The sequence below is a fragment of the Sus scrofa genome, chromosome 15 (assembly GCF_054392235.1).
Source record: "Sus scrofa isolate SSC_HxYL_T2T_F1_AM1 chromosome 15, Sscrofa_HxYL_maternal_Yorkshire_Landrace_v2.0, whole genome shotgun sequence".
Lineage (NCBI taxonomy): Eukaryota > Metazoa > Chordata > Mammalia > Artiodactyla > Suidae > Sus > Sus scrofa.
The window spans coordinates 48875374-48892213 of record NC_139397.1 but is presented as its reverse complement, the minus strand read 5'-3'; the positions used below and the strand labels follow the sequence as shown (position 1 = coordinate 48892213).

The 16840-nt window shown below is 40.3% G+C and overlaps 1 protein-coding gene across 2 annotated transcripts in view; it reads left to right on the top strand.

The window, feature by feature from the left end:
- Positions 1-16840, top strand: part of CSMD1 (CUB and Sushi multiple domains 1) — a 1878204-nt gene that overhangs the window by 1363741 nt on the left and 497623 nt on the right. For both annotated transcript variants that reach the window (XM_084999785.1, XM_021075826.2), the window contains exon 9: positions 14749-14873. In XM_084999785.1, the coding sequence (XP_084855911.1) occupies positions 14749-14873 (125 nt within the window). The remainder of the gene's footprint in view (positions 1-14748; positions 14874-16840) is intronic.

Below are 16840 nucleotides of genomic sequence, written 5' to 3'. Positions count from 1 at the left end.
AAGGGCAGCTGTGAATGTTTTGGATCTCATTTATCTGACTAACACTGTTTCTGATCAAGAATCCACCAAGGGAGTTCCCGTCGTGGCGCAGTGGTTAACGAATCCAACTAGGAACCATGAGGTCGCGGGTTCGATCCCTGCCCTTGCTCAGTGGGTTAACGATCCGGCGTTGCCGTGAGCTGTGGTGTAGGTTGCAGACGCGGCTCGGATCCCGTGTTGCTGTGGCTCTGGCGTAGGCCGGTGGCTACAGCTCCTATTCAACCCCTGGCCTGGGAACCTCCATATGCCGCGGGAGCGGCCCAAGAAATAGCAACAACAACAACAAAAAGACAAAAGACAAAAAAAAAGAAAAAAAAAGAATCCACCAAGAACATGTGGAACATTCTTCTCCCTCTCTCTTTCCAGTTCTTTTAAATATCTGTAATAGTAAATTAATTTTGTGTCAATATATAATACCCACCTAAATAGTTTACTGAGAGAACTGTTCATTGTTATTGATGCATATATCAGTTCTGAATTTCAAAATGTAAATGGTAGGTGGTTATTATTAGACCACATTATCATGATCGTCAGAAATGAGATTTTTAGGATCTTTTAAATATTAACACTCTTTACAGTGACCTTCTTGAATATGGTTTTTTTCTGTTTCTTGGCTTCCTCATTGGTAAAAGAATGTGTTGAGATAGAAGATGATGATGTCTGTGTCCATTAGAGCTACGGGGTTCCGAATCTCTTAGTTCTGGTTTTTGTCTTCCTCTCTTAAGATTCTGTACAACTTCTACGATGTGATTCAGGGGCAGAGGGAAGCATGTGAGATAATCCTCACTGATGTGCAAATAGTTGTCAACTTTAAGAACGATGTTAATGCAGTGCACATGAACCACTTAACCGGCACATTTATTGGGGGCCATTCTTCTGTTCCCCAAAGTCCCAATTTCTTTAAAAACTCTTTAGGGTTTCAGAGTACTTGTTTCCCTGACAGCTACCCCTGCCCTAGTCTAAGGAAAGACTGGAAGGCGGGAATTAGTGTACACTAGTCTCCACCAAGTACAGAGCTGACTGATGAGCTGTGTTCAGTCTGGCCACCAGGCACACACTAATTACCCCAAAGATTCTGATTCAATTGATTATGAACATGACCTGAGCACTAGGAATTTTTATTTTTTAATTTTTAAACTTTTTTATTTTAAATAATTTTTATTTTTTCCGTTATAGCTGGTTTACAGTGTTCTGCCAATTTTCTATTGTACAAGGTGACCCAGTCATACATACATATAGACATTCTTTTTCTCACATTATCCTCCATCATGCTCCATCATAAGTGACTAGATATGGTTGCCAGTGCTATACAGCAGGTTCTCATTGCTTATCCATTCCAAAGGCAATAGTTTGCGTCTATTAACCCCAGTTTTTTTTTGCCTTTTTTTTTTTTAGGGTCACACTCGCATCATATGGAGGTTCCCAGGCTAGGGGTTAAATAGGAGCTGTAGCCACTGGCCTATGCCACAGCCATAGTGACACCAGATCTGAGCCATCTGTGACCTACACTGCAGCTCACAGCAATGCCAGATCCCCAACCCACTGACCGAGGCCAGGGATCAAACCTACCTCCTCATGGACACTAGTTAGCTTCATTTCTGCTGAGCCATGACAGGAACCCCAGAATTTTTAAACTTTGTGGTAAAATATATATAACACAAAGTTTAGCATCTTAACCACTTTTAAGTGCAAGTTCAGTGGCATTCAGTACATTCACATTGTTGTGCAGCCATCACCAAATGGTCTCTAAAATCATTTCATCTTCCTAAATCAAAACTCTCCACACATTAAATAATAACTTCCCCTCTCCCTTTCCCCTCATATCCAGGTAACCAGCATCCTATGTTCTGTCTCTGTGAGTTTGATCATGCTCTGTACCTCAGTATTTGGATTTTTGTAAGTGCCCCTGGGATTCTAATATGCGGGCAACCTTGAGACTAATTGGGCTGTTTTAATTAATCTATAATAGGATATTAGAGATGGGTGGTTATTATATGCAGAAAGGTTTGCATTTGAAAATGTGTTTGATTTCATAAAAATGGTCTGAGGAAGTGTGTGGAGACCTCATTTCAGAAGCCTCTTCCAGCACTTTCTGTCCTTTGCACCTTCTATGTGTCTGTGGAAGCTGGAAGAAATATAAGTTGATAGTACAATTCCCCACTGCAAAATCATCGCTCAATCTTGGCCTCTGTCAATAATATTCTGGTAAAAATAATAAAAAAGCAAAGCCTAGGAGCATTTTCCATGGGCAGGGATCCTATGCTGGAAAATGAATAAAAATCAGAAGCCAGGAGCAATTGTGCGTCTAGCACATGTACAGAGGACATCATTTCTAGAATTTATATGTATTATCTAGCTTGATGTCACAAGATCACAAGAGGAGGATTAATTGGGAAACATCGACTTCTCACTGCCTTGTGGACACTGGCATAGAGATCAGGACAGGGACCTCGTTGGTACAGCTCATAACATTGCTATAGACACTTTCTATTATTTCTACCCATTTTCACTCAGATGGCAAGTCTGCTTTCTTAATACATTAAAAATCACTCATTTAGAAAAGGACACAATGAACTTCTTTGCAGAACAGATACTGACTCGGATTTTGAAAAACTTGTGGTTTCCAAATGAGACAGGTTGGCAGGTACGGGGATGCACTGAGGGTTTGGGATGGAAAGGCTATAAAATTGGGTTGTGATGATTGTTGTACAACTGTAAATGTAATAAAATTCATTGAGTCATAAGACATAAATAAATAATGAAATATTGTTTTTGCAGAGGTTTGAAAGTACACTGTTTGTGAAAGATGTATATGGTGAGGGGGAGATGAGTGAGAGTATAGACCACTCATCATTCCTGCCCTTTGGGCTGAAACAAAGACTGCCTTTCTCTTACCGTCTGGGCTCAGCAGAGATACCCACTGCCCTCAGCAGTCATTCCTGCTTACCTCTGCAAAGACCTGTGGCTGCTGGGGCAAGTGTGTAGGAGAGACACCAACTCCCAGGATGACATTAAGGAACCTCTGATTGGTGGCCTGGGGCAAAGGAAAGGATACGTTTCAGTTCTGATGCACTTGACTGAGAAATGCTGGTTTTGAGACCTTCTGTGTTTCTGTGTTTTTATTCTAGGGTAAGTAGTAGAGAGGGTAATCTGTTAGGTGGTCTCTGGATTTGACTGAGATCTTTATAAAATCAGTCCGCCCACTTTACCTGTCAATTACATAGAACATTCCTTTTGTAGCACATTCCTAAATTTGATCCAGAGTGTTCTCTAATCTTCCTATTTGTAAAATTGGAGAGGAGAGGAGGAGAGGAGAAAGGCACGCAGGCACTGTGAAAGATAAGGAAACTGGAGTTTTGTCAGTTTTTAGCTTACTGATGCCATCTACAGTTTTTTAACATTTTTTTATATTTAATATTTATTTATTTACAGTTTACTGACATATAGTTAATTTACAATGCTGTATTAGCTTCATGTTTAAAGCACAGTGAATCGGTTATACATATACATGTATCCATTTTTCCCATATAGGTTATTATAGAACACTGAGTAGACCTCCCTGTAGGTGTGTTTTTAAATTAATTCCACAGCTCTCTTTATGCAGAAGACTTCTCTTATGTGTTCAGCAAGAACTAGAACCAACACTGCATTTTGCATTTTGCAATAAGCAGAGAGGGTGCCCTCAGGGTGGAGGGTGCCCCTGGGGCTTTGCTGTTGAGGGGCTCTAGGCACCAAGCCTTTGCTTTGTGTTTCCTGCTCTGAAAGAGTGCTGGGAGGGCAAGACAGCCAACCGTCTGGTCCCATTGTGTAGCCTGATGTTTGGACAGTTAATCAGATATTGCTTGGAGCAGATCTGGATAAGACATGAGAGAAGAAGTAGGAGCTCCTCGGCCCTGCTGGGGAGGGCCACCTTGCAGAAAGGAGCAGGGTGCGTGCTGGGACGACTAGTTCACACCAGCCAGGGTATTAATGCAACTAGGCAGTAAGTGCTGGCCACCCCATACTGCCTTCCTTTGCTTTTCATCATTGTTTTCAAAGGAAGGGGGAGAGAAAACACAGATCACTACCTGGGGCCAGGGGGGTCGGTAGATTCAGGAACTGATTCTTGTGCTTGTTAATCCATTGGTTTCTTTAACCCAGAATGAGCTGAGCTCACAGGACCTGTAACATGCTCCTGAGATAAAAGGAGAAACAAAGAAGGAGCAGGAAAGGGATGCCTCTGTGGTAGACAGAAGAGCAGGAAAAGCTCGGGGACAAAACTTCAGGACTGAGCTGAAAGGGTGAGAAGGAAAGGATCTAACCATATAGAACTGGGGAGGGGCGGGCCAGGCAGAGGAAACATGGAGCAGAGACCCCGAGGTGGGAAAATCGTTCCCACATCTCTTTCCTAGAGGTGAAAATAAACATTAGTGCTGTGTCTAAACGAAAAGAACTCAAAACAAACACACCAGCCAGCAAATCCATAGCTGCACAGGAGAAACGGTATGAGATGAAGCCAGGTGTCTCCATGTGTGCAGGCGGTGTTGCAGTTTGATTCTATACACCTACATGGTGTGGTGTGGGCTAACTTAGCAACCCTTGTCTCCAGACACCTTAATTACTTTCTCAGGGTCCTTGATCTGCGTTTTCTCAGATTGGCTTGGTCCTACTTTCACTGTTAAATGTGTTAGGTAATGTAAGACTTCATTTCTGAGAATGACCCAGGATTAATATGAGAGAAGAAACTGTTGGGTTGAAGTAGGGAAAATGGTAAAGAGAGGAGGTCTGCTAAGAAACAGAGAAAGCATGTTTAGAGTTTTGAGAAACAGGCGAGGGGCACCCTCCTTCTTAGCCCCAGAACCAGCTGATCATCTATTCACAGTGCCCTCTTTATTCCTGAGAAAGCAGCCCAAGGTGGTAAGTGTTAGGGGCGTCCAACCCCAGGGAGACAGGAAGAAGGCAGGAAGGGAGGGATGGGGAAGGGGAAGGAAACCTACTTACTAGCCCACTGGATCAGTCCCATGGGAGCCTTACCAGCCTGCACGTCCCCACAGCACGTTGACTTCCTTTGCATTTCCAAGTTGTGGTCCCTGCCTTTCCAGGAACCCAGGGCCCTGACAACCTTGGTCCACCCAGCACCTGGGTGAGGGGTGCCTTTCTGTCAGCCCATATCTTGTAGGGTTTGTGAACCCCTGGCCATCACTGATAGCAGCAGCTGGGATTCGGGTCCATGGCCATTAGAGAAAGCAACATGTAGGTGGCTGGTGGGGAGAAGGGAAGAGCGTGCTGGCCCAGGACACCCTGTGTGTGGAGAGCCTGCTACACAGCAGCCCTGGCTCAGTTACCAGTGTTAGTCTGAACCTTTCCAGGCTGTTTGTTGTAAGAAGGATTGGAGGATGATTCAGAATATTGGAAGGTTTTGCACAGTGCAGGCATAAGCCTGGAGGAAAATATTTGCTGTGCAGGCTCTGTATATTTGCAATTGTTTGGTGATCACAGTTACTGGTGATAAGTTTCAGAGGAAGAAAAAAAGACAGTTGGAATCCACGTATTGCATGGTCTCCAGCAGGTGACCTTTTGAGTCTCACTTGTCTCCAGATTGGTCTGAGGCACCTCTAGGGGTGACTTACCCTGGGCGGGGTAGCCTTGGATGAATAGCAGTCACAAGTAAATGGCCAGTGGGCTTTCTCCCTTTCTGCTTCCCCTGACCCCCTGGCTTGCTCATCACATAAACAATTGTTGCTGGATTGTCCTCCTTCCAGCCCAGCTTGCCCACCCTGCTGGCTGACAGGGGCGCTGTCTGCAGGCTGTGGGCACCACCCCCCACACACACCCAACGGCCCCCACCCCTGCTTTCTCACTGGAGCTGAAAAGAAAACAGCCCAAGGCCTCGAGTCTGCGTGGTCTTTTTTGGCTTCCAAATGCCAAGTGAAACAGAGGCCACTGTTTCTAGGCACCAGGGGATTGTCACCCGGGGCCCGGGGACAAAGGAGCAACTGAAATAGGAGGGCCAAGGGAGGGAAGCCAGGCACAGAGGTGACCAGCTCCTTAGATTTCGGGGACTTTGTCCTGCCTCACCTGAATCCCCTTTTCCCACAGGCCTGTTCCTTCCAGAAGGCGTGCAGAAACGGCTGCTGCTTCTGTAAGCATGGGTGTATGTGAATCAGAGGATTTAATATTTCTACTTGGTCAGACCGAAAAACAGCCCTCTTGTTTGCTAAATAGTGGATCCCTGTGAAGTTGAGGCATACTCAGAAGATGCAAATTAAATTTCCCTGTGGGAAAATTCGCACATTCTTCTAGATGCTACACATCTGAGAGCTCTGGAAATAAGAAGCTCGCTGGTCATTCGAAGCCCCTTTGATAGTGTCGTTGTCGCTTGCATTCTGATCGCTGTCAGGGGTCTTTGTTGTGCTATTATTATCGTACAGTATCTAAAATCTTATGAAATATTAGCTTCTTTTCTTTCCTTAGGCTAGAGAGATCCATCTACTCTCTAATGCGTTTTTAGTGGTACTAAATTGCCTTAAGCCTTGCAGAGATGAGTCTAAAAATTGTAGCTATAAAAAGAAAAAATGACCCAGAAATGACACATTATGTGTGAAAATCAAAAGGGCAATAAAAGGCATTGCAATATTCATAGCAGCTGCGCTTGCGTGTCTCTGATGATGCCATTGTCTGGAAGGCTGTGCAAACTGTATGATTTGATGATGACTTAGGAGAGAGAGGCCAGTTTACATGGACTATCTTTGTAGGCTGAAATTAGTTGAATTTATTAGGACCAGGTCTTGCTGTTAATGGTGAACAGTCAGTTAATATCAAAGTTCCTTTCCCGACTGGAATAATGACTCATTTATCGGAAAATCTGTGAGGTTATCTAAACAGCTACTTTTGAAAGAGAGACAAGCAATCACAGAGGTGCACTTGCAAGTGAATGCAGAGCTGGATTTCACAGGTTGCTGATGGGATTTGATCCCCACAGCCTTGCCCTGTGGTGGCCTGTTGCACGTTTGGGAAATGATCTGAATTCATGACTTCACCACCTGTTGTCCTGCATATTCATTCCACAGACATCTACCTTAGAGATGTTATGAGCACAGTACCTGGAGGCTTTGAGAGATTTCAAGGTGAGTGAACCAGGATGCTGACTCTCAGGTTTCAAGATGCATGAACCAGGATGCTGACCCTCAGGGAGCCTTGCCCTGAGAACTGCTTCTCTGTACAGCCACTTTCCCCAGCCTCTTGCCCTTCCTACTTCTGTGCTTTAGAATAGTTCTCAAACAAAGCATTCTATGGAGCAGTAACAGAGCTCAGTTATACCACAAAGAGAGGGAAAGGAGGAGAGGTAAAGGAGAAGATTCAAAATCACCGGATCTAAAGAGGAAAAACTCTGGAGCAGGATGGAATGGGCACCTCTTAAGAAGAGCAATTAGAAAATACTGTTTCAGACAGACAAGTCTGCTTGCAGTGTCCTGAGAAAATCATCACCTTTGAAACCTACACGGCTTTCTGTGGCAGGTGTTCACTCTAGAGCAGACATTCTTTTTGATAAAAATTAAATAAATTACATGGATTATTTTTTAAGATTCAACTCAAATTCCAATTCCTGGCAAAAACTTTTTTCTAACCTTTTCACTAAAGGCAAAATCACTTTTCCCATAGTAATTTAGATTTATTTTCTGTGTTGTCAAGTAATTGTTTGATGAAGTATCCTTTGCCCCCAGTACGTCATCAGTGCATCCCGGTGCGTAGCATTCTGCCTAGTGCTTGATTATAAACAATGTGAACAACGCAGGGGAGGTGTAGGTGAGGCCAACAGAGGAAGGGGGAGAGTAGATGGATTTCTTTGCTGCCATTATTTCTCAGTCCCATTTTACTGGAATACTGACACATGTAGCCTCAGCAAAGTGACTTTTGTCTCTTCTCTGCATGTATTTTTGAGTGTCTGTGATGTGACAGGCACTGCATTTTATCCATAAGATTAGGATTTGAGTCTAAATGTTCTAAAGATGAAAAACAGTGGAGAAGTTCCTGACTGTTTCCCTCTAATTTCTTTTCTTGGATCAAATGTCATGTATTTTCTTCTAAAGTTGGAAAAATGCCTTCAAATTTTTTTCTACTACAGTTTTTATGAAACTTTTTTACAGCTTCTTCCAGAAATTACCTATATAACTAATTTTATTCCTGGGAAGTAATTATTTTCAATGATAAAAAAATTAGAAGGAGGAAGAGGAAGAGAGAAACATGAAAGAGGGAGGGGGAAAGAGGAGGAGAAGCAGAGGTGGCAAATGCAGGAGGAGACTGGTATGTGATAAGAACAGTAATGTTATGATTTGCAAAGTCAGCAGGCTGCAATTCATTTGAGAGGGTAACTTACAGGCCCATGAATTCAGACGTGCAAGACGTAATCTTATTAGTACTGAGATGATAATTAATTTCAATTTAAAGGTCCCCATTTTGTCTGAGTCATAAAATTGTATTTATTCAATCTCAAAGTTGTTGAAATTAGTGATTTCTTAGTCCATCGGGTTTAGACACTGTTCCCTCCCTGTCTCCTTCTCTTCATGATGTTAAGTGCCAAGGCTTCAGCAAAGGCCATTGCATCAATGGTGGGGAGTGAGCACAGTTTTCCCGCCTTGTCCTTGCCACTTGGATTTCTGTCCTGATTATTCCAGTCCTCCTGGAGAGGAAATGCTTCTGAGTCTGTGGCTTCTTTTCCATCAGCCTAAGCCAGCACTCAAGGGGCATGAACACTTGGGGGTGACCTGCTGTGTCACTGCAGGCCCAGCAGCTCCAGCTTCCCAGTCTTGGGCTCCAACACTGCCTTTCTTCTTCAGAGAGGCTGCACCATATGATGTAGAGACTTGTCCACAAGGTCATAGCTGGGAAAGGAGAATGGGTCTGTGAGCCGTGGATGCCCACTCAGCAATGAGCACAGCTCTATCTTGTTCCACCTTCTAACCCAACTTGCCTCCTGGTCCAGGGGGGGGTGGGTACTAGGGCACAGCCCACATACCCCCTTAGCATGTCTCTGCTGACTCTCTTCCTTGTTCTTTCTTACCCCAGCTTGGGCTTGTTTTTTGTTTTGACTTTATTTTTTTGGAGAATGAGGAATAGGAGACATATTTTATATACCTGGACTACAATTCTAAATTTACATGCCTATAATTTTACCTGGTGCTACACCAACACCAGTATCCTGAGGATGTAAGTACAATGTGCAAGAAAAAACACAGGTGTGCATACCTGTGTCTGCACACACACATACGCTTTACCACTTCACATATCATCCTGCCAAACATCCCCTGTTCTTCTGGAAAATTTTTTTTTCAGTTAAGCAAAATATCCTTGTCTTTGGTACAGTGTGGTTCCAGATATAATTTCCCTATGTCATCTGTGTTCATCTTACAAGGACAAATATGGCAAACTTTGGCTTGAACTTAGTTCTAAAGAAAAGTTTTTTGCTGTAACATTTTTGTTTTCTCTTGCTTAAAAGTGAAAACAGTATAAAATAATGTATTTTTCCTTTTTGCAGCAGATGCAAAATGTGTACATGCCTAACTTTGGTACCTAAAAATACAATCTATTCCTTGTGTTTTTATGAATCCTTCAGTATATTGTTTGAGCTGGATTTTTTAAACAGAGAGACAGATTATCTATCTACCTACCTACTATCTCCTATATCATTGTATCAATCTATCTATTTATTTAAGAGTACTCTAAAGGGGAAAATTGGCTGTTTCAGTAGATTCAATCGATGCCAGCCAGTGTGGGTTGAGATAACAGGTAGGATATGCCCATGTAGCCAGGCAGGTGTGTCAGAGTCATCTCTGATTGAGTGGGTCATCACAGCTAAACCAACTCACATCCTATTTTGGATTCTAGTTTAATCTTTATGTTAGTTTGTGTTGTTTTTATTGTTTTTTAGAAATAGCTGCAGTACCAATCTTTATGCACAAATAGACATTCTTTAGGAAAACCATATTTAGAAATAGTGCATTCACCTAGAGAACCTCTTCAGATTGTAGGTAAATTCAGGTAGCTGGTAACAAATGAAATGTCTTCAGAATTCAAATGGTGAATGATGAGCTTTTTGAAAGTGCTATGCATTATAGAAGTAAAAAAAAAAGTTATTTTCTCTATGCTATTCTATTTATTTTTATATAATGATTTTTATTTTTTTTCATTATACCTGGTTTATAGTGTTATGTGTCAGTTTTCTACTACACAGCATGGTGACCCAGCTACACATACGTGTATACATTCTTTTTTCTCACATTATTATTATGCTCCATCATAAGTGACCAGACATAGTTCCCAGTGCTACACAGCAGGATCTCATTGCTTATCCATTCCAAAGGCAATAGTCAGCATCTATTAGCCCCAAGCACAACATCCATCCCACTCCTTCCCCCTCCCCCTTGGCAACCACAAGTCTATTCTCTAAGTCCGTGATTTTCTTTTCTGTGGAAAGGTTCATTTGTGCCTTATATTAGATTCCAGATATAAGTGATATCATATGGTATTTGTCTTTCTCTTTCTGACTTACTTCACTCAGTATGAGAGTCTCTAGTTCCATCCATGTTGCTTCAAATGGCATTATTTTGTTCTTTTTATGGCCGAGTAATATTCCATTGTGTATACATACCACATCTTCCTAAGCCAATCCTCTGTCGATGAACATTTGGGTTGTTTCCATGTCTTGACTATTGAACATGCGGGCAATGAACATGCGGGTGCATATGTCTTTTTTAAGGAAAGATTTGTCCAGATATATGCCCAAGAGTGGGATTGTTAGGTCATATGGTATTTCTATGTATAGTTTTCTAAGGTACCTCCATAGTGGTTGTACCAGCTTACATTCCCACCAACAGTGCAAGAGTGTTCCCTTTTCTCTATACCCCCTCCAACATTTGCTATTTGTGGAATTATTAATGGTGGCCATTCTGACTGGTGTGAGGTGGTATCTTGTGGTAGTTCTGATGTACATTTATCTAATAATCAGGGATGTTGAGCATTTTTTTCATGTGCTTGTTGGCCATCTATATCTTCCTTGGAAAAATGTCTGTTCAGGTCTTTTGCCCATTTTTCAATTGGGTTGTTGGCTTTTTTGCTGTTGCTGGAGTTCCCATCATGGTACAGTGAAATGAATCTGACTAGGAACCATGAAGTTGTGGTTTTGATCCTTGGCCTCACTCAGTGGGTTAAGGATATGATGTCGTGGTTAGCTGTGGGGTAGGTTGCAGACATGGCTGGGATCTGGCATTGCTGTGGTTGTGGCATAGGCCGGCAACTGTACCTCCGATTGGACCCCTAGCCTGGGAACCTCCATATGCAATAGGTATGGCCCTACCCCCCCCAAAAAAAATCACTGAAGGTGTGCATGGATTTTAAATCAAACTGATTCTTTTACTCTATAAAACCAACCAAACAAAACGTTGTACTAATATATCAGACGTTGGGTCATCATCAATGTCAAATTCAACCCTATTCATCATAACCCAGAGACTACTCCTCATTTCCACTTTTGGGACTGAATTTCCCCATCTATTTTCCAACCTGCAATAAAGCTAAGAGGTTGCTCCTGTTAATAATCTTAATGCTTCAAACTTAGAGAAGCCTCGCTATTTTATCAGTTGTTATTTCCAATTATTTGTCAAAAGGTTTCAGGACAGTAATCAAAGAATGAGCTCCATACTGGACTCTGTGTGCACTGAGGCATATTCCCCAGCACGGGTAGAGATTTCTGATTAGATCTTCACGATTCCCTACAGTGACTATGGAACACTGGGAGGGCGGAGGGCCCCTCCCCTCTGTGGTAGAAGAGGCTTCTGTAATTTTTGTCTGATGGAAATCTGTGTATGAACCCTGTTAGATGTGAGAGTTCTGTCTCACTGAGTGAAAACAATGGAACAATCTAATAGTAGGATTTTAAAATATTTTAAAATTTAACTTGTAATAAAATCAGAAGTAACATAGTTATAACATAGAAATAAAAGTGTACTTGTGCCTATTTTTCCTGATATGCAGATTCAAATGCATATATAAATAACCATTATCTGTGGTAGCAATTTTGTATCAAGCTTTTTTCTGCTCTATACTGCTACGTATTTTTGCTCATTTTGTAGCAGAATTGTATTCATTCAAATACATACGAAATAATAGTCAATCATCTTTTTATTAATGGACAATTCCAAAAAATATCCTCTGCCCGTATTTTCTCCTATTCTGGGTGATAAGTCTGTATTATATTATCAGAAATGAAATCAAGTAATAAACATTAATACAATTTACTAAGAATACTTAAAGGAAGTCAATCTGATGTATGAAAAGCAAGTATGAAAAAGATGGATTTTTATTGGGGTGGAGTGCATGCACTCCATCCAAACTATGAATGATAAGCTTTGGAAACTGAAGGAAGTGGTTGCTAAAAAGAAGCAGTGACCTCATTTTCCTTCCTTTATGTTTGACCACACCAAGAGTATTGTGTGGGATATTATCATCTTAGTTTGAGAGGATCATAAAAAGTGTTGACACACTCTCAAATCCCAACTCTCCCTAACTCATTATTAATCACATCCTTTGGTTTATTTTGTTCATAGTACTTACGGCACTTTCATTTTCTTCTTGTTTGATTTGTTTGTTTATTTTTGTCCTGCATTAACTAGACTGATATCTCCATGAGATTGGAACTTTGTCAAGCTTATTAATTCCTGCAAATTTGGTACCTATAGTAGAGTGTGACACATAGAAGATGTTCAATAAAAATGCATTGAACAAATCATGAAGAGCATGAAAACTGAAATTTTGGTAAATAAAAAGTACTGAAGATTGGAGCCTGGGATAGAGAATGCAGAGATATAAGAGTTATTTTCAAACCAAATATTTAGATTTATTTCATTTCTTCACTGTGGCTCCAGAGGTTTCACCAAAGACCTAAGACCAATGAAATTAGGAAGGGATGTGTCTAAAAAGTATACCTGTTTTAAATAATTGCTATGACTGACAAGAAAATGAGAATTATGCCTACAATTTGGTTTTTCCACTTTTCACTTTCAAAAAACAATACATGTTATGTACTTATAATGCAGTGTTTCTCAAAGTTACTTCCATAGAATTCTAGTTGCCCTGGATACTTGGCACAAAAGGCTTCTCGATCAGATAAATTTGTAAATTTCTGCATGCTTTACATTGCCTTAAGTAGGTGAGATAAATTTTTGCGTATTAAATTTTAGTAAACTAAGAGTCCCTTTTAGAAAAGAAAGATGCATAATTTTGTTTAATTCTGAGTTTTTCAAATTGATTCGACCCTGATTTGATGAATTTTATAGACATCTCTGACCATTCCTCTAGAGTGTTGTATAGAAGTGTGGGCAATGCTGGTGTAATGTTACTGGAATAATGATCACTGTAGTACTGGAGATGAGAATTTTTCAATAAGCATGAAAGGAAATCATTTGTTGTTTTTCTTTATCTTTTATGTATTAATAACTTTATCCATAACATGGGTAACTAGTGTGTATTTTGCCTCAAAGGCTTTCTTTCTTTCCCATTTTTGTCAATATCAACCTCAGGGTATGTCAAATGGAAGACAAAGGTAGAATTTCCTTTTGCAACAATAGGCTTGTCAGTAAATTAATACTGCCCTCAACTCAGTGCCAGACTACAGGCTTAGAAGAAGTAATTGGGTGTGCTCAGACCTGATGTATGCCTCTCACATTTTCTCATGCACCTGTTGAATTGTGATTCTGCAATCACATTTCATTACTGCTTACAACCTTAGAGTTTCATGTTTTCAGAGGCAGCTCTGGAGTCAAAGCAATTTTTCATCTAACTCTAGGCTGGATGGATTGCATTTTTTCTAAAACAAATGATTCTTTTCCTTTAAGATGTATTTCTGAAATATAATACCACTGGCCTTCTTCTGAGTATAATTAATGTTTGCAATGGTAACAGATTCTTTAATGAGACTTTTTTTTCTTATTTTTCATTGGGAGCAAGTTTGATGATGATGGTGATGATGATAAGAACACTTAACATGAGATTTATCTTCTCAAAAATGTTGAGTGTACATTATTGTTGACTACAGGTACAGCAATGAACAGCAGATCTCTAGAAATTACGTACCTTACTTAAACTTTATGTCCTTTGAATTAATAACTTCTCATTTTCCCTCTTTTCCACTAGTCCCTGACAACCATCATTCCAGTCTTTGATTTTACTAATTTGACTATTTCAGATACCTCATATAAGAGGAATTATGTAGCACCTGTCTTTCTGTGTACTAAGACATTTTCTTAACACAGGCTTTTTCAATCCCCCTCTCCACGCCTCCCTCCCCTCTCACCCACCCCCACCTTGCTCTTTCTCTTTTTTGTAAGATATTTATTTACATGGAGTGACATCTGACTTTGTTAGTTTTTAGGGCACATTTCTTTCACGTGCATTTTCTTAAGCCATATAACACCTGGTCCTGCCAACTCTGTTAATTTTCTTAATTTTAGAGAGGATACCTTAAGGTTCATGTATTTATTTGGCAGAAGTTGGCAGAACAGAAATTTGAACCCAGATCATGTGCTAATTTGAGGGTTGTAACTAGGAGTAATTACTGATGGATTACTTAATGTTTAGCTTTTTTTTGACAGCATAACGCGGTAGCAGCACTGTGATGATTTTTAAATAAGACTTCCATGAATAATTTGGGCTGTTTTTGGTTTTGTAATTACTTAGGGTTGGTGCAAATGTACAGTTCTCCTGTGAGGATAGTTACGTGCTGCAGGGATCCAAGAGCATCACGTGTCAGAGAGTCACGGAGACGCTGGCTGCTTGGAGTGACCATCGGCCGATTTGCCGAGGTAAGGCGGAAGTGATCCGTTCTGCCTAGGTTCTCTTTCCCCAGAGGTGGCATGTTTTTCTGACTATGCAAGGAGATTTAAGTGCAAAACACTGTGTATAGACAGAGCAAAACTTGGTAAATATTTATGTTTTCATAGTGATGTAGGTAAACAAGAAATATTTTTTTGAAATTTGTTGGGAGGCAAACATTTCCAAGAATATTTGTGGTTTTTAAATTTCAGGAAATACATGAGCAAATCTAATCATTCAAACTCACACACATACTCAGTATAACTTGGTTCCATCTATCTATACACACAGTTTGCATATTTATGAAAATATGTTATATAACCAGATGCTTTGGAAAACTTATGCATGTCCCTGCAAATTTGGAAATTCTCACCTTTCAAGAGTAGTGAAGTTGAATTCTTGGATTTGATAGTATCAGTGAGATAGGGAGTTTGTTAGCATGATCTGAAGCCATCATTTTATTAAATCATCTTAACTAATTTCAGACATAGCAGAACAAAATACTGTGTCACCATCATCTTCTTCAATGAGGTCAGATAGTTTACTTGTCACTTATATAAAGTATATGAAGAATCCTACCAGAATTATAGAAGACATAGTGACCCAGCAGAAAACTGTTTGGGCTGTTTTAATAAGGAAAAATTAATAAAATTAAAAGAAAAACTAGGTGCTTTGTTTTGTTTTGTTTGCTTTTTGCCCATTAAATAATTTAAGCAAATTTGTAGTTTTAAAGGAAGGGTGGAAAAAAAAGCACTAACTTGAACAAGGTATAAAAAGGAAAGTTTCATATGTAAGAATTATCTTTTCCCCCGAATGGGATTCATATATTTTTATAATGATTTTTATTTTTTCCATTATAGCTGGTTTATAGTGTTCTGTCAGTTTTCTGCTGTATAGCAAGGTGACTTGGCTACACAAACATTCTTTTTTCTCACATTATCATGCGCCATCGTAAGTGACTAGATATAGTTCCTAGGACTATACAGCAGGATCTCATTGCCTATCCATTCCAAAGGCAATAGTTTACATCTATTAACCCCAAATTCCCAATCCATCCCACTCCTTTCCCCTCCCCCTTAGCAACCACAAGTCTCCTTCCCCCTCCCCCTTAGCAACCACAAGTTCTCCATGTCCATGATTTTCCCTTCTGTGGAAAGATTCATCTGTGCTGTATATCAGATTCCAGATATAAGTGATATATGGTATTTGTCTTTCTCTCTATGACCTACTTCACTTAGTATGAGAGTCTCTACCTCCATCCATGTTGCTGCAAATGGCATTATTTTGTTCTCTTTTATGGCTGAGTAGTATTCCATTGTGTTTTTTTATTTAAGAAATTTTGTCTGTAAAAGGTACAATGCAAAATGAACAGTTTCAACTACATCATGTGAAATGAAGCAGTTGCCAAATACATTGCTAGTTTCATCAAAGCTAAAATATTAGATTGCAGGGTTTAGTCTAGCGAACCCTTACCTATAACCTCCCATGGCTTTTTACATGTACAAAATATAGCTCTGTGGCATCTGCATGCCCTGAGGGCAGAATGGGTGTGCAGTCTGGTTGCAAGTGGCCAGTTCCCATGAAAAGTTTCCCTTCTTGGAGAACCATCCATCTCTAGTCAGGAAATATGTGTGGTTCTGCCCCTCCTCTTTTTGTCACTAGACTGTTTGCACACTGTCAACACTAAAGTGACATCATTATGCTCTCAAAAGAAATGTAGCAAAATCCATGTTCCCAACAAGCAGTGGTAACGTTCATGCCCCAGTTACAAATGAGGACCACAGATACTACCTTTCTCCTATGGCAAGAGAATATGCTTTCATTTTTTAATGTTTTTCTCATTCTTTTATATGAGAAATGTATATCATTATTTTAAAAGCCCACACTAGACAAAACTAGTAAATATGCACCCGTTTCAAATTGATATTTTAGAGTAACAAAGGAAATATTGTGTAGA